This window comes from Grampus griseus, assembly GCF_964374135.1.
Source record: "Grampus griseus genome assembly, chromosome: X".
Classification (NCBI taxonomy): domain Eukaryota; kingdom Metazoa; phylum Chordata; class Mammalia; order Artiodactyla; family Delphinidae; genus Grampus; species Grampus griseus.
Window position 1 is genome coordinate 129,972,154 of NC_138999.1, and position 21,127 is coordinate 129,993,280.

Below are 21,127 nucleotides of genomic sequence, written 5' to 3' on the forward strand. Positions count from 1 at the left end.
TTTCAGACACATGTGCACAAAACTCCACACTGCGGTGTCTGGGAACTGGGATGGAGGTGGGAGAGAGAGCTGTAGAGGGGGACTCGTGTGGACCCCTCCCTACCAGGCCCCATTCAAGAGGAGGTGAGAGTTGTTCTTCTGATTCCCCTGCCCCACTGGAAAGCAAGTTCCCAAGGACAGAATTACACCAAGAATTGATTTTCACTCCATAACTGCCATCCAATTGGGTCATCTGTGTTCATTCCTTAATCTTCAGGGAGCAGGGAAACTGAGTCAGAGTAAGCGACCAGAAGCCAGCTCCAGCAGAAAGGGGGACAGAAGCTGGGTGCCCTGGCTTCCAGCCCTAGGCTTTCCCTATTTGGGGGCAATAAGTGATGGGGATGTAGAGGGTTCTTGTCCCTAGGGGACATAGTATCACCACCAGGTGGCGCCCCATCCCAAAGCCCCCAGATCGGGCAGCCCTTGGAAGCCAAAATCCAGCTCTTTCATATTTTCCCTTATTTGGAGTAGATTCTTGGATGTTAGACACACCCCGCCTCCCACCCCACTCCTGCCCTCAGACCCCAGGCCAGGCCCTCCCACAGGGGTGCTTCGGCTGATGAAGAAAGCCGAAGAGTGGCAGGAGGGGCTGCTCAGGCAAGTCCAGGTGCAGCACGTGACAGCACTCAAGTCCTGAGCTCCCACTTCGACAGAGCGGCCTGGAGCACACACAGGTGGGTCTGTCAGCGGACTTCACCTGCTGCTCCCGGACCAGGTGGCATGGGAATCTGGGGACCCTGCCGCTCACATCCTGGCTGGTGTGAACATCTAGCTCAGAGCCAACCTGGGACAGGGCGCAGCCTGAGAATCTGGCCTGGCCACCCTCCCACCCGGGTCCCCGTGGAGCACAGCAGCCCAGGAGCCAGCCCCTATGTACCCAAGGCAGTTGGTGCCCAGAGGACTGGTGTCACAGGTACCCACTGTCGCCCTCCCGGGGGGCATACTGGCTGCGAAGTGTCCTTCCAGGTGGTCACTCGCGCTCAGCCCACACAATGTCCTGCTTTCAGGGCCTTGCCTTCCTGGACAGTCATGCAGTGACCCGCTCACGGGCACCCACGAGAGCCCATATCCTGCCAAACTCTCAGACACCTTCTCTCTCAGGGACCCCCGTGGCTTTCGGCTCCCACACTCCTGGGCACACACATAGGTTCCCGGGGAAACCCGGGAAGGCGGCTGCGCTCACGCACCCGGCTGCACCTGGCCCTGGGCTCCCGCTCCGCGAGCAGCTCGGTGACCGTTCCACTCGGTGCCCGCCTCGGAGGCCTCACCTGCTGTCCCTGCGGGCGGCCGGCGACCGCGGGGTGGCGCCTGGCCGGTCCTAGAGCCCGCGCCGAGCGCCTCGGGGCTCCGCTGGCGTCCGCTGCGCGCCGCGCGCCTCCACGCGAATGGGCCGCCGCCGCTCGCCTTCTTGTTTGCCGCACCCCCGCCCCGCGCCCGGCCCGGCCCGGCGAGAAAGCCTTAATTGGTAAAATCGCCCAGGAGCGGGGGTGGCGGGGCGCCGCGGGGGCGCGCCGTGAGCTCAGGCGCCCGGGCCGCCGGCGACGCCCCCCCACCCCCGATGAGCTCACCGTCCAGCGAGGGGAGGGGCGCGCCCAAGGGGTCGCAGGGCCTGCGTCTCAGCCCAGCAGCAAAAGCCACCTCCTCCAGGGAGCCGCCCACAGTCACGGCCCCCCGCCTTTGCCCCGAGCCTGGGCTGTCCAGACAAGTTTGATTCTGCCTTGGGGGTGGGGGGTGACAGGCCCTTGCAGGTGCTCACTGAACGCCTACCGCCCGGAAGTCCGCACTGGGGCAGGGACCCGAGCCCCGTGATGAGCCAGCGTCCTGGCTGCCACTGATTTGGCCCCTGATGGGTGCCAGGCCTGGCCTGGGAGCGAGCAGGAGAAATGTTCGGGATTCTCAGGAGCATGATTAGGTGCAGGGCTGAGCTCTGGGCGTGTACGGTGGGGTGCCACCGAGGGGCCAAGTGTCTGTGAACCGGGTGGGCACAGCCATGCCCCGGCTCTGCCAGGCTCCCTCTTCCTCTTCTACGTGCCCATTGCCTGGTAGCTTCATATTCAGCTCAAATGTTACTTCCTTGGTGAAGGCCACATAAAGCAGTGTCTTAATATTTTGCCCACAACCCCCGATAAGAACTACATTTTACATCCTGAGCCAGTACCTGCATGCACACACAGATGGACACAAATAACTGAAACAAACGTTCCACCAAATGAAACCTTCCCTTACTACCTGAAAACACTCTATTTCCTATTCTATTCCACTTCATAAAAAGAGAGAAAGAAAAGAAGGAAGGGGGCTTCCCTGGTGGTGCAGTGGTTAAGAATCCACCTGCCAATGCAGGGGACACGGGTTCGAGCCCTGGTTCGGGAAGATCCCACGTGCCATGGAGCAACTAAGCCCGTGCGCCACAGCTACTGAGCCTGTGCTCTAGAGCCCGTGAGCCACAACTACTGAGCCCATGAGCCACAACTACTGAGCCCGTGAGCCACAACTACTGAGCCCGCGTGACACAACTACTGAAGCCCGCGTGCCTAGAGCCCGTGCTCTGCAACAGGAGAAGCCACCGCAGTGAGAAGCCCGCGCACCGCAACGAAGAGTAGCCCCCGCTCGCTGCAACTAGAGAAAGCCTGTGCACAGCAACGAAGACCCACCGTGGCCAAAAATAAATAAATAAAAATTTTAAAATACCTTTAAAAACAAAAAGAAAAGAAGGAAGGGAGGAAGGGAAAAAGGGAGAAGGAAGGAAGGGGTAGGAAGGGAGGAAGAAGTTTGGTCACACCTGCTAAAATGCTGGCTCTGCTGGCAATGACCTTTCCACCTTGACCCATGGTGGGATCTCCTTGCAGTACCTCGGCCTTTGTCTCTCCCTGCTCCATCTACTGGGACCCCGTCCCCACAGCACTGGGTTATCCTCACTTGATCGATGAGTGGCCTGAGTTTAGATCCATGAGGTGGCTGTGTTGGAGCTCATGGCCAAGGCTGTCCTTCAAGGAGGGAAACCCACCTACCACAGGCATTGCAGTCGGAGCCAGGGGTACAATAGGTGGGGTAGCAGGAAGGAGACACCTTCATTTTACTGTTCTCTTTACACTACTATCTCCCTCCCCTCCCCCCACACCCCTGAGACACACACATCTCGGGGTCTCTACTTCTTCCAGGTCTGGGGGAACGGTTTGTACAGCACCAGCTCTTCCCTGGTAAAGACCGTAATAAACACTTTTTCTCCTTGTGTTGAAGGTTCCTGAAAAGCACTAGAACCAGCTCCATTCCCACTGCCAAGGCAAGCTGACTCTCCAGCTAGCCGTGCCAACAGTCCCAAGGTGGACAGATGTGTTCTAGGGCTGGAACACAAGGTGTTAATTGAGAGGCTTTTGGTCAGCTAACCATTCCCTGCTGTATATTGGCTGTAACAATCTTCCACATGTTAATTTTCACAATAATCACCATCTTACGACTTTTGTTACTATCTGAGCAATGTTTTAAAGTATTTGATTGCCAGGAAAAACCCATAGGATGTTTCACATCCTTGAAGAGAAAAACTAAGTTTTGTATTGTACCAAAGTATTATGGTTCTGATCTTTTTTAAAAAATATTTATTTGGTAACACTTTATTTATTCGGTTGCACTGGGTCTTAGTTGCAGCAGGCAGGCTCCTTAGTTGTGGCATGCATGTGGGATCTAGATCGAAACCGGGCCCCCTGCATTGGGAGTGCAGAGTCTTAACCACTGCACCACCAGGGAAGTCCCCTTAAGTTTCTTATCTTAAAGAAAACATTAATAGCTCAATAAATAATAATCTCCTTGGACATGACTGTTGAGAAATGTATTCATGTTGATATTACTTTTCCTTATAATTTTTGATGTTGCTGGGATTACAAGTTATATAATATACTGCTTAGAATCCATTCCCCATTCTCAAAGGAGAAACTGTCTTCTTGTTCTTGACTTGGAATCGGTGGCTTCCAAGCCCACTCTTCCCAGCGAGACTCCCCTCAAGGCCCCAGATTTCCCCTAACAGCTCCTCTGCTGACTCAGAAACCCCGCTGGGCCACACTGTCCAGGTTAGGACCTCGAGTGCTAGGTATTGGCTGGGGGAACATCCATGAATGAATTGCACTCGGGACCCTTGCGCAAGTCTCCTCCTTCTCTGGGTCCCCAATTCCTCCTCTACGTGACAGGGGTGGTGCCGAGGGCCTCTCAGCTCTGACGGTCAAGGGCTCGCCTGGTTTCTGGTGGTCTGGGATGGGTCTGCCTGCAAATGGGGCTGGACTTGGGCCCCAGGTGGGCTTGTGTGCAGGGGACCATCACAAGTCAGACTCCTGGTGCCATCCATGGTGGGACCACATAGCGGGGCAACTGGGGGAGAGGTAAATAAAAGGCAGAGGGCCAAGGCAGGTGCCGGGGGAGGGGTTGTTCCTAGAGGAGAAGGCAAACTTAGAATTCCTTGACCTCATAAGGAAACAGCTTGGGTCTGTATGGGGAGGGGTGGCATGGGGAGGACAGCCTCTGGGACAGGGGCCAGCACTGCAGAAGGCTTGGAGAGGTACTGGGGAATCTGATCTTGCCAAAACTGCAAATTCCAGGAGGCCAACTCTGAGCGGCCCAGAGCCCAAACGCCATCTCCCTCCCTGCTCTGAGATAAGCAGCAAGACCCTGCCCTGCCCTGGGCTCTGCCCCCTTGTACTGCCATGCATGTCTGGGGCCCTCATATTTTGGGAGACAGAGCAGGCCTCATCTTTACTCTAAAACCCAGTCTACAGCAACTTTTCTGAGGGTCTTTGTGTGTGATCAAACCAGGGCCCTATCTTCTCTCCACCCCATGAGCGAACCTCCATGCAAAACTGGTCTGTGACCCTCGCCAGCTGGGCCAGCCTTCCTGCCTGGTCTTCTCCCAGGTACCAGCCGTCATCTATGAGAACCTCCTCCCCAGGCTCCCAGTTCTGGGAGAAGCACTTCAGTTCCCCCACACTCCATCAGCTGCCTTTGTTTAGAACGTGACTGTCATCTCCTTCCCAAATTCCACAGGGCAGCTCTTTACTGACCAAGCCCCTCACCAACTCCTAGTGACAGTCCCCGCTCCCCAGCAGGCCTTGGCAGCCTTCCGTGGTTTGCCCCCTTCGGTCCCCTGGCCCCCCTGTCCTGGGGGCCCGCTCTGCACTACCACGGCCCTGAAGCCCACCGAGACCCAGGTGCTCAGAGCCCACCAAGTCTTACTGGAACCCCGGAGCAGGTCCCTCTGAGTCTGGAAGCCCCCACCCCCGCCCCCCCGCCGCTGCCTGGCTGCTGGTCACACTGGGCTCAGGGGCCATTCCGACAGGAGAGGAAGCCCCTCCCGCCCCAGGTGGACAGCTGGTGGGTGAGGCGGGCACTCGCTGTCTCTGCATGCATCACACCGCGCCCTGTGCCAGTGCGCATCGGCACGCTCGGGTCCCTTCCAAGGCTGCTGGCTCCTGGAGTGCCGATGGCCTCCTGGCCCAGTGCCCCATTTCCTTCCGGGTGGAGCGGGGAGGGAGGGAGGCGGTGGGGACCGGCGGGGCGCAGGTGCGCAGGCCAAACCCTGCAGAGCGGGAAGGCGGGCTGGGGCAGGGGGCCTGGTGGTCTGGGGGGGCGGCCTAGGGTCCGGGCCCAGACCCACGCTCTCCAAGGTCTCGCCCTTCAGATCAGGGCCCTTCCCGCTGCTGCTGTTGTCGGGGCGTCCGGCTGGGGCGCGGCCGGGGAACCTCAAGCGCTGGAGCTCAGCTGAGGGTGGACAGCAGGGGGGCTGCGGGGACCGGGCTGAATCCACGGGACTCAGGGAGGGCGAGCCCCAACCAGCGCGCGGCCCCGCCCCACTTTCACGTCCTGGCCGGTTTCTGCCGGTTCCATGGCCACAGGCCCCGCCCCTCTTCGCTTCGGGCCGGAACAGGCCAGCGAGTGACGTCTTGGCTCGCCGACCCCGCCCCGCTCCCAGGTCCCGGCGGGTCTAAGCTCGTCCCCCTGGCGCGCAGGCCCCGCCCCTCGTTCCCGTCTTGCCCAAACTCGCCAGCGTGTGACGTCTCTGGGCTCGCAGGCCCCGCCCCCCTCCCGGACGAACAGCCCCACCCTCTCCCACGGCCCGACCGGTCCTCGGCTCTTCGGCTCTAGCGCGCCCTACATCCCTCTTTCGCCTCTAGCCAATCCCGTCAGTCTGTGACGTCGGGGCTCGTCAGCCCCGCCCCGCCCATTCCCAGGGCCCGACCGCTCTGCGCCGGGGGCTCCCCGCGTCCTGGCTCCGCCCCGCACAGCGCGCGCGGCCCGCAGGGGCCGCGGTTGGACGCGATTGTGACGCAGGCGTGACGCGGGCGTAGCCGCTCCCGAGGCGCTCGCGCTGCTCCTGTCGCGCTCTGAGGCGGTCGTAGCTCGGCCCGTATCACCAGGCCCGGGCCACCCCCAGGCCTCTGCCGCCCGCTGCCCGCCATGGACGACTACGCGGTCCTGTCGGACACCGAGCTGGCTGCCGTGCTGCGCCAGTACAACATCCCGCACGGGCCCGTCGTGGGTACGCGGCGGCGGCCGGCCCCTCCCCGCGCTTCGCCCCGCGCCCCTTTCCTTAACCCCTCTCCGCGCCGCCCCCGGTCTCGCGGCCCGCGCCCTGACCGCCCTGTGCCCCTTGTGTGGCCAGGTTCCACTCGCAAGCTCTACGAAAAGAAAATCTTCGAGTATGAGACCCAGAGGCGGAGGCTGTCGCCCCCTAACTCGTCCGCATCCTCTTTCTCCTGTCGGTTCTCGGGTGAGGCCCCCGCCCCACGGCTCCACCTGGCCGCCCTCGGGGACAGGGTTTGGGAGGAAGGGGTCGCGAGGGGGTGGCAGGGGCGCCGGCCGGGAGGGGCACAGGGGAAAGGGGAGGTGAACCTTGGAGGCAAACGGCCCTGGCCCCCCCCGTTCAGACTTAGATTCAGCGGCCGTGGACTCGGATATGTACGATCTGCCCAAGAAAGAGGACGCCTTACTTTACCAGAGCAAGGGTAAGGCAGGGGTGGGGTGGGCACCCAGACACCTTCGTTCCGGTGTCAGGGAGAACCTGAGATCTCAACCCCCACCGTCCTGCAGTAGTCCTGGAGGGGAGAAACCGAGTCACAGGCCCCCAAGTGGGATTCAGATTAGGGCCATCTGGCCAGGTGGGGACACCGTTGCTCCCTCTTCCCCGCTGCCCCCCTTCCCAAGGCTATAATTATGACTACTGTGAGGAGAGTTACTTGACCACCAGGACTTACGGGGAGCCTGAGTCTGTGGGCACATCCAAGGGCTTCCGCCAGCCCTCGGCTTCACTCTCAGATGCTGACACCTTTCACCACCAGGTGAGCTGGCTGTTGGGCACCCTGTACGTGGGTACAACCTGAGGGGGTGATTGTGGGGTTTGGATAAATCAGGGGGGCCACTGGGTGCAAATGGTGGCTCCGAGAGCCTCCAGGGAGAGGTGGGGTCAGCAGACACCTGCCAGGTCAGGGCCTTTCTGTGGGGGGCTGTCAGAACTGCTTGACTAGAGTGCCCGGTACGTGCCCTGCACCCTTGCCTGGGACCTAGGTTTGAGCTCTCTCTGAGAATCCTGGGGCAGAAAGTAGGGTGTAGGCAGCTGGCACAGTCACTTAGCAAGTGGCAAGGCCCCACGGACATAAGGCCGGGAACCAAGAAGGGTGCTGGAGGGTGGCGAGGCCCAGGCCTTGAAGCAGTGTTCAGAGTAGGCTGGCAGGGAAGTTGGGCTGAGGGGCATGACGGGGCCACGCTGCCCCTGCCAGCCAGTATCCTCACCCTGATTCACTTCTATAGGTTCACGATGACAATCTTTTCTCTTCTGAAGAGGAGGGCAAGGATAGGTGAGTAGTAGGGAGGGCCAGGGACTGGGGCTGATTCTGGGCGCAGGCCTTCCCGGCCTATCTGCTCCCCTCTTTGCCTCAGGGAACGCCCCGTGTATGGCCGGGACAGTGCCTACCAGAGCATCGCACACTACCGCCCTGTTTCCAACGTCTCCAGAAGCTCCCTGGGCCTGTCCTATTACCCCACCTCCTCCTCCACCTCTGCCGTGTCCTCGCCTTCATCTCCTCCTTCGTGGCTCGCCCGCCGTGCCATCCGGCCAGAAAAGCGGGCCCCTGGGGCTGCTCTGGGCCAGGACCACCAGGTCCCGCTCTGGGGCCAGATGCTCCTGTTTCTCATCTTTGCTGCCTTCCTGGTTTTTGTTTACCACTGCATGCAGGCCTAGGATAGCAACCCCTTCCGGGCGGAGCCCTAACGCTCTGGCCTTGTGGCTTGGGGCCAGCTGCTCTTGGAAGTCCTGGCTGACTGCCTTAGCAGTGTTTTCTGGGGGAGGGGGATTGGGGCTTTTCTGCGTGTTCTAGCTTGGGGGTACTGGGACAGGGGCAGTGTTTGCTTCCCCTGCCTTGTCCTGTCGGGGAGGCAGCAGGCCTGGGCCTCTGCAGCATGGTGGGCCTGGACAGGTGTTCCTCTGGAGCCTCCTGGCCCCACTTGCCTCTGACCCTTAGGGCCTAGGAGGGCAAGAGCCTTCTCCTGGAGAGGAGAACATGGGTGTCATCATTGCATGCCTCCTGTTCATTGTCACCTCATTGGGGGGGATTGACCAAAGGACACCCTGACTTTGTTTTCGTGGACAATAAAAAGACCGTTTATTTTTAACGTGTGGGCTCTTCCCTTTAATGTGGGGAGGGGGTGGGCTGCCCCCTGCTAAGGCCCTCCAGGCCTTGGGCCTCCAGAATTGCCATCTGGCGTTGTTGGTTCTTCTTTTCTTCCTTTGCGCTTGGGGTAGGGATCACATGCTACCCATGGACATATTTGTGCTTTGCTTTTGGGGTCCACTCCCTGACTCGTTACCCAAAGCTCTTGTAACTACTCATAAAAATAACCGTCACACGGAGAACCCACTTGGAAATGCAGGCGAGGCTGCTTGCACGATGTCAGTTATGGGTGTTTAACTTTCCAGCAGAGGCCAATCTTGGTGTCCAAGGGTGGGGGGGATGAAGAGGAAACGAGGCATCTGCTTGGTGAGCCATTTCTGCTGGAAAGCTGATTGTTTAATGCTACAGGAGAAGGCTCTTAGTACTCTGGAATGCTCCATCACCTTTCGGTAAACCAGTTCCTCACCTGGCTATATTCCTTCTTATTGCCAGGTTTTCTGCTGTGGGTATTTCATAATTTTCAGAGAAGGAAACCTAGGGTAGACTGCCACAAGAGGCCGTGCGTCCTGGCTCTGCACTGCCAGTAGAGGGCAGTAAAGCGTGGAGAGGCTGGCTCCGTGTAAACAGGCGGGAATCAGAGGCACCACAAGGGCTACCTCGTTGTGTGGGGGCCTAGCATCAGTCCCTCTCACCTCTGACCGGCTCCTTGCTACAGGTGGCAGGACTTGGCAGAGCCTGGCCTCTCACCTGCATGTACACCATGGGCTCCTGAGCCTTTCGGGGCCTCTTGGCTGTCTACGGCTGCATGGTGAGCTTTGGTCAGGGCTGGGACTGGAACCATCCTACCGAAGCTCCTGGACATTTCTTTTTGATGCATCCTAGTCTCCCCATTTTTTTTTCTTGGGCGGGTGTTTTCTTAAAAATAACACAGGGCTTCCCTGGTGGCGCAGTGGTTGAGAGTCCGCCTGCCGATGCAGGGGATGCGGGTTCGTGCCCCGGTCCGGGAAGATTCCACATGCCGCGGAGCGGCTGGGCCCGTGAGCCATGGCCGCTGAGCCTGCGTGTCCGGAGCCTGTGCTCCGCAACGGGAGAGGCCACAACAGTGAGAGGCCCGTGTACCGCAAAAAAAATAATAATACATACTTTTTTGTGCATTTAAAATAAACAAAAAAGAATGATGGGACTTCCCTGGTGGTCCAGTGGTGAAGAGTACACCTTCTGGGACTTCCCTGGTGGCGCAGTGGTTAAGAATCCGCCTGCCAATGCAGGGGACACGGGTTCGATTCCTGGTCCAGGAAGATCCCATATGCCGTGGAGCAACTAAGCCCATGCACCACAACTACTGAGCCTGCGCTCTAGAGCCTGCGAGCCACAACTACTGAGCCGGTGCGCCTAGAGCCCATGCTCCACAACAAGAGAAGCCACTGCAATGAGAAGCCCGCGCACCGCAACAAAAGAGTAGCCCCCACTCGCCACAACTAGAGAAAGCCCACATGCAGCAACGAAGACCCAACACAGCCAAAAATAAATAAATTTATTTTTTAAAAATCCACCTTTCAACGCAGGGGACACGGGTTCCATCCCTGCTGGGGGAACTAAGATCCCACATGTTGTGGGACAACTAAGCCCGCGTGCCACAGCTACTGAGCTTATGCGCCTCAACGAGACAGCCCACGCACCCTGGAGCCCACGCCACAACTAGAGAGAGAAAAACCCGCACGCCGCAATGAAGAGCCCGAACATCACAGTTAAAGATCTTCTGTACCGCAACTAAGACCTGACGCAGCCAAAATATATATATACTTTAAAAATATTTTAAAATATATACAAAAAAGGATGAAAAAATTGCTTCTAATTTTCTTACCCCTCCCACAGGCTCAGCCTCCTTTGTTTGCTGCAAGCCCCTCCCACCTGGCTCCCCCAGCACCCAGCCAACTGTGGCATGGACTCCCCAGGTCTCCAGCTTCTGCCCCTTGCCGTCCCAGTGCAAGAGCTGAGACTTGTTTGCTTCATGGTGGGTGGTGGGCATGGGCAGGGGGTGCTGCCTTCTCATTGGTGACAATAAGGCCTGATGGTCAGATCAATGAGCCTGAATGAGGGTGGGGGTACAGAAGAGGTAGTCAGGTTGCCAGTGCACCAGAACTCCAGGGTGGCATGCTGAGACATCTTGCTTCAGCAACGGGTCCCACATCAAGTATGTTGGGAAGCGGGACCGAGCCTGTGAATACAGCTCCCCCACAGGCTCTCACTACCTGGCACTGCTGTTCAGCCGGAGCCCCACCAGGTCTTGGCGGAGAGGCAAGTGGAGCCTAGGGACGTGGTAAGGTTGACTCGCTGATACCCTGTGGAGTAGCTGGGGCGGAGGGGGACAGCATGGGAGCAAGGGGAGCTGGGCTTGGGCCCTCCCAAGGAAGGGGAGAGAGATGGCGTGGCCTCCGGGTGGAATGATCCTCTCCAGGCCTCAGGTCCTTGATCTGTTCCAGGAAAGAGGGGGAGGCTAGGTGTGCTTGGCAACCACTGTGGTGTCTGAGAGAAGAGAGGAAAGAGTCTCCACCCAGGTGACACAGTCTCCCTGTTCTCATTCATCATTCCCCAAGGGCAACCACATCCATTGATCACCATGCAGCAGAGGGAGGGTTTCTGCAGGCTCCTGAGTGGCTTCAAGCTTCCCGCCCCAGGGCTCTTAGACGCCCCCCTCCCAAAGAGTTGTAGCTCCCAAGGGCTCTGGACCGCCCCCAGCACTCCCCTTCAGGCTTGGCCCCACTTCCCAGGGCTCTGAGACTACCTCCCGCGAGGGCTCTGAGGGGCCCAGCTGCCTAAAAGTCCCCCGAGGGCTCTGGAGTTCCATCACAGGGCAACTGAGGACTTCCATTCCCCAGGGCTTAGGCCATCCTCCCTTCCCCCACCAAGGGCTCCAGTGGTGCTGGGAACACAGCAGGGGGCAGCAGCTGCCCAAGGTTAAGGGGACAGTGACTCCCCTGCTGTGTAGGTGCCAGCAGAGGGGGGAGGGAATGGTGGTGGTGGTGGTCCTGCCAGGCAGGGAGGAGCCTGGATGATGCAATGGAGCTGGTTGCAATGGACCTGGATGCGTGGCTGCTGCCAGAGGTCTGAGCCGCATCCCTAGTGGAGCACAGAAAGGAGGGCCCTGTGGGTGGGGCAGGGGCATGGAGCCAGGAATCCTAGCTCAGGATCCTCCCACCCTTGACCTCCACCCCCTTGTCAGGTCCAGGGTAAGTAGCAGACAGTGTTGGGCAGACCTAGGTCCACCCCTACCTTGACCCCCACGCTGTGCTGGAGCTAGAGATGGTGGCTACTGGGCTGGTCCCCACACTGCAGAGGACAGTCCATCCAAGAGAACAGTCCAAGGGGGGCACAGCCTGTGGATCCACGACGATGGACCACCCCAGGCCCTGAGGGTCTAAAGGACAGGAAAGTGCCACTGTTACTACCCCGGGGGCTGGCCAGTTGCCCTAGGTTCAGGGTGGCCATCGCTGGAGACTCTACCCCTCCCCCCAGGGCAGACAGCTCCAACAGGCCCCAGGCCCACGCCCGAGCCCCGCTCACCAGCAGGTGCCAGGAGCAGAGACGAGGTCCCGGCCACACGCCTTCCCCCAGGCTGGCCCCATCTCACCTACTAAGTCTAGGGACGGGGTGGCTGGTCACCCCAGTTGGGAGCAGCCCCCCCATCCTGCAGGTCCAGCTGCGGGCAGGGCAGGGCAGGGCAGGGGGATGGTGGAGCTGACCACCCACACCCCACCTGGAGGCTGGCCAGCCTCCACCCCTGCTCTGGCCACACCTCTGCGCCCGACCCTCCGTGCTGCCCGCTCCCCCAGGAGGATGGGAGGGACCCGGCCCCTCAGGATGGGACTGGCCCCTCAGGATGGGACTGCCGCCCACCCGACAGTGAGGGAGCCCCAGCACTTCAACAAGGGAGACAGTAGTCTGGAGACCCTTGGGATTCCCGTGCAGGCCCCCAGCACGGCGGCCTCACCCAACTCCAGGGCGCAGGGCCAGGGCGCGCCAGGGCAGCCACCTCCACACCCCCCAGGAACCCCGATGAAGCCAGTGATGGGAGTGTGTGTGTGTGTGTGTGTGTGTGTGTGTGTGTGTGTGTGTGTGTTTGCGCTTGCGCTTGTGCGCGCAGGGCGGCAGATTGGGGGAGGTGGTGTTTGTCACATGACCCCACGTTATGTAGACCGGGACTGGGGGCAGTGCCTCTCAGACACCCAGCCCCTGCCCTCCAGGGTGCCAGTCCACTTGGGGAGAAGACAAGGAAATGTGTAAGGAGAAGAGTTTAGCTATATTATTTAAGTGCATAGGTGGCCCGCAGGGGAGCGAGGGAGATCCATGGGGGAAACCGCAAATGGAATCAGTGGGGTGGCTGGGGCCGAGGCTGGGCCTGGGAGAGGAGCTGCGGGCAGGCTTTCCGAGGGGCTCAGAGTTAATGGGCCGCAGAAGGTGAGAGAGCAGAACTGAAATCCGCCTGAAAGCAGCGCTCTTGAACGGTCACCTGCACAGTGAAAAGGAAGGACAGGGCTGTACGAAGAAGTGGGTCCATCCCAGCACGGGTCTGAGTGAGCAGGAGAGGAGCCCCTGCCCCCATCATCCACAAGCTGGGGCTGCCTCCCCTCTCCCTGCCGCAGACAGAGGGGCTTCAGAGAACCGCAGGCTGAGAGAGACGATGCCCAGCGCCCCCCATCGTGGTAGTACTGCTGGGCTCCCCGAAGAGCAGTCGCTCCCTGGAAGGGGACACCTCACCCCCGGCTTCCCCCTCGGGACTCCCAGAGGCCCAGCGGAAGACGGGTCTGCCAGCTCAAATTGAAGACACCGCCCACCCTCATGGAGCATCGGAGGGACGACTGGCCCTGTCAACGTCCTGTCCCCAGGGCATCCCTGTCAGAGGCCAGATAATATGGTTTTCAGTGAGGGCTGCGAGTGCCGGCTCCGTGCCTGGACTCGTCCATTCCACCCTCGCGGCGGCCCTAGGAAGTTGGGAGCATGTCATCCCCATTCTCCAGATGAGCAAATGAGGCCAACGTGACAGAAGGGTTGAGGAGCTTGTTCTGAATCACTAGCTAGCAGGTGGCCGAGGCGAGGTGTGGATGAAGGACACTGGCCTCTAAGCCTGATGTCCTTTTGCGGGGAGGCGCTGCATCTGGATTGCTCCCTCGCAGGGAGGCTCCCGGGCGTGGTGGGTGTGGCACGTCAGCTTGTCCTGAAGGCCTCAGAGGTGAGTCCTGGTGACTATCCCCGCCCTGGCCTTGGGCCAGCCCGTAAAGGAAGGAGGGTGAGAAAGAGAAACACCTTCTACTCTTGTGCTTAATGGGGGGGGGGGCGGCCTCTGAAACACAGACTGACATTACCTTTGGATTCTCCTGAGATCAGAGCAGTTCTCATGGGTATTTACCAGTCGTTTGCATTACTGTGATAGAAGCCTACTCCCACTCCCCAAATCTTCAGCAGCCTCGAGACACAAAACAAAGATACCAAGGAAGGAATCACAGAGGTAAGACTAATTTTAAAAGCCCAGGCCGATTTGAAGAAGAAAAAGAACTTTAGGAATTAAAAACAAAGCCACAGTCATTGAAATAAAAATCTCAACAGATGAATGGAACCACAGATCGGATGCCACCGAAGAAGGAAGCAGTGCCCTGCAAGATCGGTGGTGCCTGGGAAATCACCTCCTGCCCCTCCTGTCCCGTTCCCCCTCTTAGCGATGCTGCTGCTTTCTCCTTCCCTGAGAAACTGCCGCAGCCCCTCCTCAGAGATCCAGCCTCTGTTCTTCAAGGCCCCTTATCCTGCCTTCTAGGCTTCAGATGACCTCAACCCCCTCCCTTTTCCCCAGGCTCCGGGGCTGGGGGGCAGCTTCTTCCTGTACCATCTCTGTTCCTCCAGCCCTCCGATCCCTGGGTAACCTAGTGGGGCTCGAGGCACCCATGACCTGCGGGGGCCTCACCACTCATCAAGCTCTCCCCTGCGGTTGACTGGGATGAAGGGCCAGTGCAGCAAGTGCCCGGGGGAGCCGCAGCGGCTGCTGCCCTGAACTGTCGTGGAGGGGACGCTGGGGATCAAGGCTGTGTGTGGGGTGACTCCACAGTGTCCCCGGGAGTGCACGGAGAAAAAACTGACAAGGTCCGATTCCTTACCTCTCAGCTCAAGGCACAGTATGCCAGCCAGAGCACTTCCATGGCAGCCCTAAAAATTCTCTTCCTCCTGTAACCTGCAGGGCTGACGGTACTGGAAATCAAACACTACAAACACAAACGAAACGTGCATCATTGTGCGGGTTGCAGAATCCCAAGGTCACCTGAATTCCCAGCCTCTCCGTGTTTCTCGTGTGAAGGCTACGGCACTGGCTGGAGGAGTGGGACCCTGAAGCCTAGAATCGGGACATCGGGTTGCCCTCGGTGGAGGCTGACAGTCGGGAAGCCCCCGGTCCCCTGCAGCCTCCCTTGCGGGTGGAAGTAGCCTGCCCTCCCGTCTCTGGCAGGCTGCTGTTCTCTCCCTTGAGGACTGTGTCATCACCTCACCTGGCGCAGATGCCTTGCAAGGGGACACCCTCTGTCCTCCACACCTGTGCCACCACACCCTGTTGCCATTAGACCCATAACTGGGGCCTAATCACAGCATGATCCAGGGGGACAGACCAAAGCCTGACCCTAGAGGAAAGAGCTCATGCGTCAATACATACTTTCCATAAGGATATTAATTTTCCAGACTTCACTGATATCTACCAACTGAACTGTATTTGAACGTTTGTGGTAGTAGGTTCTCAGGGTGTGCGACTCAGTAGGTGAGGTGGGCCACTCGATGGGGTGGATTAACTGATAGCGTATTTACTAGAGGTTCCAGATTAAGAGTATTAGGACAGGGGCTTCCCTTCCCTGGTGGCGCAGTGGTTAAGAATCCGCCTGCCAATGCAGGGGACACGGGTTCGAGCCCTGGTTCGGGAAGATCCCACAGGCCGTGGAGCAACTAAGCCCGTGCGCCACAACTACTGAGCCTGCGCTCTAGAGCCTGCACGCCACAACTACTGAGCCCGAGTGCCACAACTACTGAAGCCCGCGCGCCTAGAGCCCGTGCTGGGCAACGAGAAGCCACTGCAATGAGAGGCCCGCACACCGCAACGAAGAGTAGCCCCCGCTCGCCGCAACTAGAGAAAGCCCGCGCGCGGCAACGAAGACCCAATGCAGCCAAAGATAAATAAATAAATAAATTTTAAAATGAGAAAAGTATTAGGACATACAGCTGGTGTGTAGTCTAGCACCTCACATGCTTGGCTTGGACCTACTACGGACCTGCATTTCATGGGTTTTGATGCCAGAAATGCCCTGACAGGAGGTGCAGGACAGAATCCCTAGGCTTAGGGAGAGAGGAATTTGAGAGTACATTCATCATATCCAGCCTGAACACTCCATCCCCCAACTGTGTTCCAGGGATAGGTCCAGAAGCAGCTCTTTTCAGCAAGGTGCTGAGAGAGCCATTAGCGCAGGAACACGAGCGGAAGGACTAAGGACCCCAGGAACAGTCTGGCACGTTCCAGGAAAAGCAAGAATGACGGGCTGGAGCCAGGTGAGCAAGGCACAGAAAATGAGCCTCTAGGGCTTCCCTGGTGGCACAGTGGTTGAGAGTCCGCCTGCCGATGCAGGGGACACGGGTTCGTGCCCCGGTCCGGGAAGATGCCACATGCCGCGGAGCGGCCGGGCCCGTGAGCCATGGCCACTGAGCCTGCGCGTCCGGAGCCTGTGCTCCGCTACGGGAGAGGCCACAGCAGTGAGAGGCCCGCGTACCGCAAAAAAAAAAAAAAAGAAAGAAAGAAAAGAAAATGAGCCTCTAAGAAGGAAATAGTTGGGCAGCCTGCTACAGGACTGCTTGATGCGTATAACCCTAAATCCTCTAGTTCTGGGAGCAAAAACCTGACTTGAGTTGCCCCCGTGGAGAGTCACACCTTCTCACCCAGTTTCCAGACCCAGAGCCCCCTGATGGAAGGGGAGGCTGTGTTCCCTGGGAAGGACCTAGTTGCAGCATTGCTGGAAGTGCACAGCGCAAATCTTCCCAAGCCTTCCTAAAGGACCCATTCACTAAAGTGAAAGGTCGTCCTGGAGAAGAACAGGTGTGTCACACCTGTCAAGTGACATGGGGAAGACTTTGTTACCTTCTTGCTATCCCCAGCTCTAGAAGCGTGGGCACCTCTGGCGGATACCTAGATCCCTGGTGGTATGGGTACTAGCTCTGGACACTTCTCTGGATGTATTCTTGGGCGGGCGGGGGGAGGGTCCGTGCTTTACCTTAGAAGATCTCAGAGGCACACTCAGGAGGCGCTGGAACTCAGTGGGCGGGGCAAGAACTGTGTGTGGGGGTGGGCGCCACATTCTGGGCCCCGGGAGTGTGGAAGCTCCCAGGAGTACAGATCAAGGCAGCTCTCAGAGGCCAGGACTGGGCCCAGCCGGACAAGGAGTGACGGTGCTCGTTTGCCATCTGGGTGGGGTCGCCACCTTCCTCTTCCCCTTCTCCAAGTCACCCTGGGGAGCACAACGTCTCTTTTCTCTGCCGGGTCAGGGCGGGCCCAACGGTGCTCACGCGCTCTCCTGAGCCCTGGATCTTGCGGGGCGGCTTTTTCTTGGCCTTTCTCGCGGGAGGGCACAGACCTCCTGGGGCCGACGCAGGCCCCGCCCCGGGTCTCCAGGAAAGGAGGACTTTGCGTACAGCTCGCAAACAGGAGGGCTCAGGACTCTTCGGTTACGGCCCGGGGGCTGCGGAGGCGGGGCGAGGGCGGGCCTCTCGCTCCGCCTCCCGGTCGACAAATGAACGTGGGCAGAGCCTCCAGCAGGGCGCCTCCCTGCTGGGCTCTGGAGCGCAGGGGGAAGGTACAGAGGGCTTGTCCCGGGCTCCGCCATGCCCAGGAACACGCGCGCGGCCGCCGTAAGCCCCATTCGGCATTTTCCTTCTTTCAACTCTAGGAACATACGTCTTTCATAGTTACGGCAAAGCCTCGGGCAAGAGTTCTACGCCCACAATGGCCAGCCGGAAGCCGGCTTCTCTCGCCGATGTGGCGAAGCCCCATTCGCCAGCTGGCCGCCTGCGGTACGGGACCTAGCCGCCTCCCCGCTCTGCGCTTGTGCCCAGCCACTCCCGCACGCAGGCGCAGAGCACCGCTGCGACTACGGTCCGGAAGTGTGACAGAGTGTCTATCCGCCCTCACCCGGACTCTATGGTTCCTACGCGTGAAGATAGACGGCCTATATAAGGCCTGCGCAGGCGTAAGAGCGTCTCTTTCCCTTCGGCGCGGTGAGTAGTCGGCGGTTGTGGCTCGTGCGGTGCCCTTGCCATTTCTCTCCTCTAGTTCAAGGCCTGTCTTCGACTGCTCTTCCGATCTTGTATGTTTTGTTGCAGCCACTGAAGATCTTGGTGTCGCCATGGGTCGCCGCCCCGCCCGCTGGTGAGTGCCTGTTTCGCTGCTGGGAAAGGGGGGGAGAATTGCATTTGGCTGCTAAAAGCAGCCGTGGGTGGGGTCTCCCTAGTGCGGCTTTCCTGTCCTGGGAACGGACCCCGCGTATTCTCCAAGAACTTGCAGGTCGCTTTAGGTCTTTGTTTGTACCATTTGGTTTTATGAATTCATGCTGGTGTTTACCGCTTCCCCCTTTTCGTTGGAGTGGCCGGTTGACCCAGGTCTGCATATGTTAGCCCCATTTTACGGCTACAAGCGACGTCCGCCTTGCATCGCGCCTTCAGAGCTGAAAAGTCGCTTGCTTTTTAGGTTCGGTGCCCTCAGGGCCTTTGTGTGCCATCTCCGTTTTATTTCCAGGCGACGTGCCGTGTGGGCTCCTTGGTCGGCAAGGGCAGTCCCAGAAAAGCGTGTTCAGCCGCCTCGTGTGCCCTTCAGGGGGCGCCCATCACGAGGCTTGGAGGCCGACTTAATGCCACGTGCCCAAAGGACTTTAGGTGGATGGCATGAAGTGTGTTACTCTTCGCAGTATTTAAATTGAGAAAGTCCGTTTCAGGATGTTAGCCTTATAGGAAGTTGAAAACACAACAGGGCATAGAGGGTGGTTTTTTTGTTTTTGTTTTTTTTACTTTTATAATCTCCTAGCATTGGTGTCCTAACTTCTGGCCACATCTTGCTTTAGCACCAATTTCTAGGAATGAAGACCAAGCTTAGAGATGACATATGTCATTCCCCCTCTCCCAACGCCCCTTTGGTCGTAGATTGAGGAAGAACTCAAAGTGCCTATTGTGGAGTTCACTTGTGAATCCCTGCTAACTTGGGTTCCTCCCCTTCCCCGCAGTTACCGGTATTGCAAGAACAAGCCATACCCAAAGTCTCGCTTCTGCCGAGGTGTCCCTGGTAAGTGGTGGGAAAACCCCCAAACTGGTTTGGCTGCACTGACCCAGTGGCTATGGCACACACACACTCACCAGATTTTTTTTCTAGATGCTAAAATCCGCATCTTTGACCTGGGGCGGAAGAAGGCAAAAGTGGATGAGTTCCCACTCTGTGGCCACATGGTGTCGGATGAATATGAGCAGCTCTCCTCTGAAGGTGAGGCAGGTTTCCTTGTTCACCATTCCTGGTCCCTTGTATGTGGGCCCCCGGGCAGACCTAGAGCTCACTGCACTGGAATTATCAGGTCATTAATCACGAGCAGCCAATCGTGAGCCTCTTTACTAAACTCCCCCAGCCAATACAGGTGTTCCCAGAGAGCCATGGTAAGTGCTTCTGTGCCATTTTGTCTCACTCTGCTGCCTCCCCCGCCCCAATAGCCCTGGAGGCTGCCCGTATTTGTGCCAACAAGTACATGGTGAAAAGCTGCGGCAAAGATGGTTTTCACATCCGAGTGCGGCTCCACCCCTTCCACGTCATCCGCATCAACAAGATGTTGTCCTGTGCTGGAGCTGATAGGTGAGCTGGGTCCTGAGACTCCTGGCCTTTTCAGATGTTCTCCCATACCTTAAAGCCTGGGCTTGATTACTTTTTTCATCAGTCAGGGCAAAGAGGTGGCCTCACAAAGATTCAACCACCCATAGCAAAGCCAGGCCAAAGGGCTAGCAAGTGGACTTAAGTGGACAGTCCCAGAGACAAACACAAAAGGCGCCATGGCTCTGGGAAACAGGTAGAGGGAGGTGCTCCTGCCGGAGGAGCTCCTCTTTGAGCCTAATGACGTGAGCTGCAGGCAGGCAGGTTGCTGGCGTGGTCACAGGTTGGATGGCTTTCAGATGAGCCCAGTAGCACCTTGCAGGGATTCTAGCTAGTCTGTTTTAGGGTTCTCTGTGTTCTCTGCAGCCAGTTAAGCCGACTGTGCTCTTTTCCCCATGGGGGCCCGGTGCGCAATGGCTGCAAACAGCAGCCTCCTCGGTAGTGTATGCGGCCTGTTGCCTGTACGGGTTGCCCTAAGGGACCTTGGAGACAGCCCTTTCCGGTGGACATTAATGACTGGCATGCTGTTCCCAATCTAGGCTCCAGACAGGTATGCGTGGTGCCTTTGGAAAGCCCCAGGGCACAGTGGCCAGGGTCCACATTGGCCAGGTTATAATGTCCATCCGCACCAAGCTGCAGAACAAGGAGCATGTGATTGAGGCCCTCCGCAGGGCCAAGTTCAAGTTCCCTGGCCGCCAGAAGGTATGTAGTGCTACAGCCTTGGTTTCACCTTTCCCTGCTCCTGTCCCCAGGCCTCCTGACTCAGCTGTTTCTGTCTCTCTCTAGATCCACATCTCCAAGAAGTGGGGATTTACTAAGTTTAATGCAGATGAGTTTGAAAACATGGTGGCAGAAAAGCGGCTCATTCCGGATGGCTGTGGGGTCAAGTACATCCCTAATCGTGGCCCCCTGGACAAATGGCGGGCCCTGCACTCGTGAGAGCCTTGGCGCTGCCCCTCCCCACCTGTGGCCCCTAATAAACTCTACTTTCTTCTCCTGTCTTTGCATCTGGATTCATGGGGGGTGGGGAGCCTCTGGGAGTCCTAGGGTTGCTCTCTCTTCTCTTCAGAAAAAGGCTGACCACTAAGCTGGCCAGTTGGCACTTAGCAGGGCCAGCACTTGGACCTGCCTTAGATCCCAGGCAGTAGGTTCACAAGTCCCCCTGCATGTGCATGGAGCACTTCCTTAGCAAAGCACCCACCCTGGGTGATGGAAAGGGGTCTCGGGCAGCTGTGGAAGCTCTTCCCCAGGGTCCCAGACCAGGACAGGAACATTGTTGGACATGGGGAGGAAGGAAGCAGACCAGACATGGTTCTGGCTGTATTTTCACCAGTTACCCCTGGAGTAAACATTTGTCCTGGGCCTAACCACATTTCCCCGTCTACAGAGTTGAGAAATCTCGTCACCCCACCCCATCCTAAGCCTAACCCACTACCCCTTACAGGGCCTCACTCCCAGGGCCCTTTACTCCTGATATCAAGCTCCTATGGCTGAGATAGGGCTTGGCGACAAGAGACCTTTGGGCAAA

The 21,127-nt window shown here is 58.4% G+C and overlaps 2 protein-coding genes and 1 long non-coding RNA gene across 6 annotated transcripts; 2 read left to right on the forward strand and 1 right to left on the reverse strand.

Annotated features, from left to right (window-relative positions):
- The first annotated feature begins 6,365 nt into the window (after nt 1-6,365).
- Nucleotides 6,366-8,685, forward strand: EMD (emerin). 3 transcript variants are annotated; one of them, XM_082681899.1, is made up of 6 exons: nt 6,366-6,556; nt 6,680-6,787; nt 6,945-7,022; nt 7,265-7,355; nt 7,825-7,871; nt 7,954-8,685. In XM_082681899.1, the coding sequence occupies exons 1-6, from the start codon at nt 6,475-6,477 to the stop codon at nt 8,388-8,390; spliced, it is 843 nt and encodes a 280-aa protein (XP_082538025.1). In that variant the 5' UTR covers nt 6,366-6,474; the 3' UTR covers nt 8,391-8,685. The 3 variants fall into 3 exon arrangements, with proteins under 3 accessions (XP_082538025.1, XP_082538026.1, XP_082538027.1); XM_082681900.1 differs by having other exon boundaries at nt 7,222-7,355; nt 7,954-8,390; XM_082681901.1 differs by lacking the exon at nt 7,825-7,871 and having other exon boundaries at nt 7,222-7,355; nt 7,954-8,405.
- A 4,302-nt stretch (nt 8,686-12,987) lies between these two features.
- On the reverse strand, nt 12,988-17,179 carry LOC309839295. The gene is made up of 3 exons (XR_014298495.1): nt 16,973-17,179; nt 14,831-14,935; nt 12,988-13,194 (listed from the first exon to the last, which is right to left on the reverse strand). It is a non-coding gene; the product is annotated as an uncharacterized lncRNA (long non-coding RNA).
- Nucleotides 17,180-17,955: 776 nt separating this feature from the next.
- RPL10 (ribosomal protein L10) lies at nt 17,956-20,600 on the forward strand. Of its 2 annotated transcripts, XM_082681370.1 has the most exons (6): nt 17,956-18,123; nt 18,971-19,029; nt 19,117-19,224; nt 19,446-19,584; nt 20,139-20,301; nt 20,386-20,600. In XM_082681370.1, the coding sequence occupies exons 1-6, from the start codon at nt 18,101-18,103 to the stop codon at nt 20,536-20,538; spliced, it is 645 nt and encodes a 214-aa protein (XP_082537496.1). In that variant the 5' UTR covers nt 17,956-18,100; the 3' UTR covers nt 20,539-20,600. The 2 variants fall into 2 exon arrangements, with proteins under 2 accessions (XP_082537496.1, XP_082537497.1); XM_082681371.1 differs by lacking the exon at nt 20,386-20,600 and having other exon boundaries at nt 20,150-20,295.
- Nucleotides 20,601-21,127: the final 527 nt, after the last annotated feature.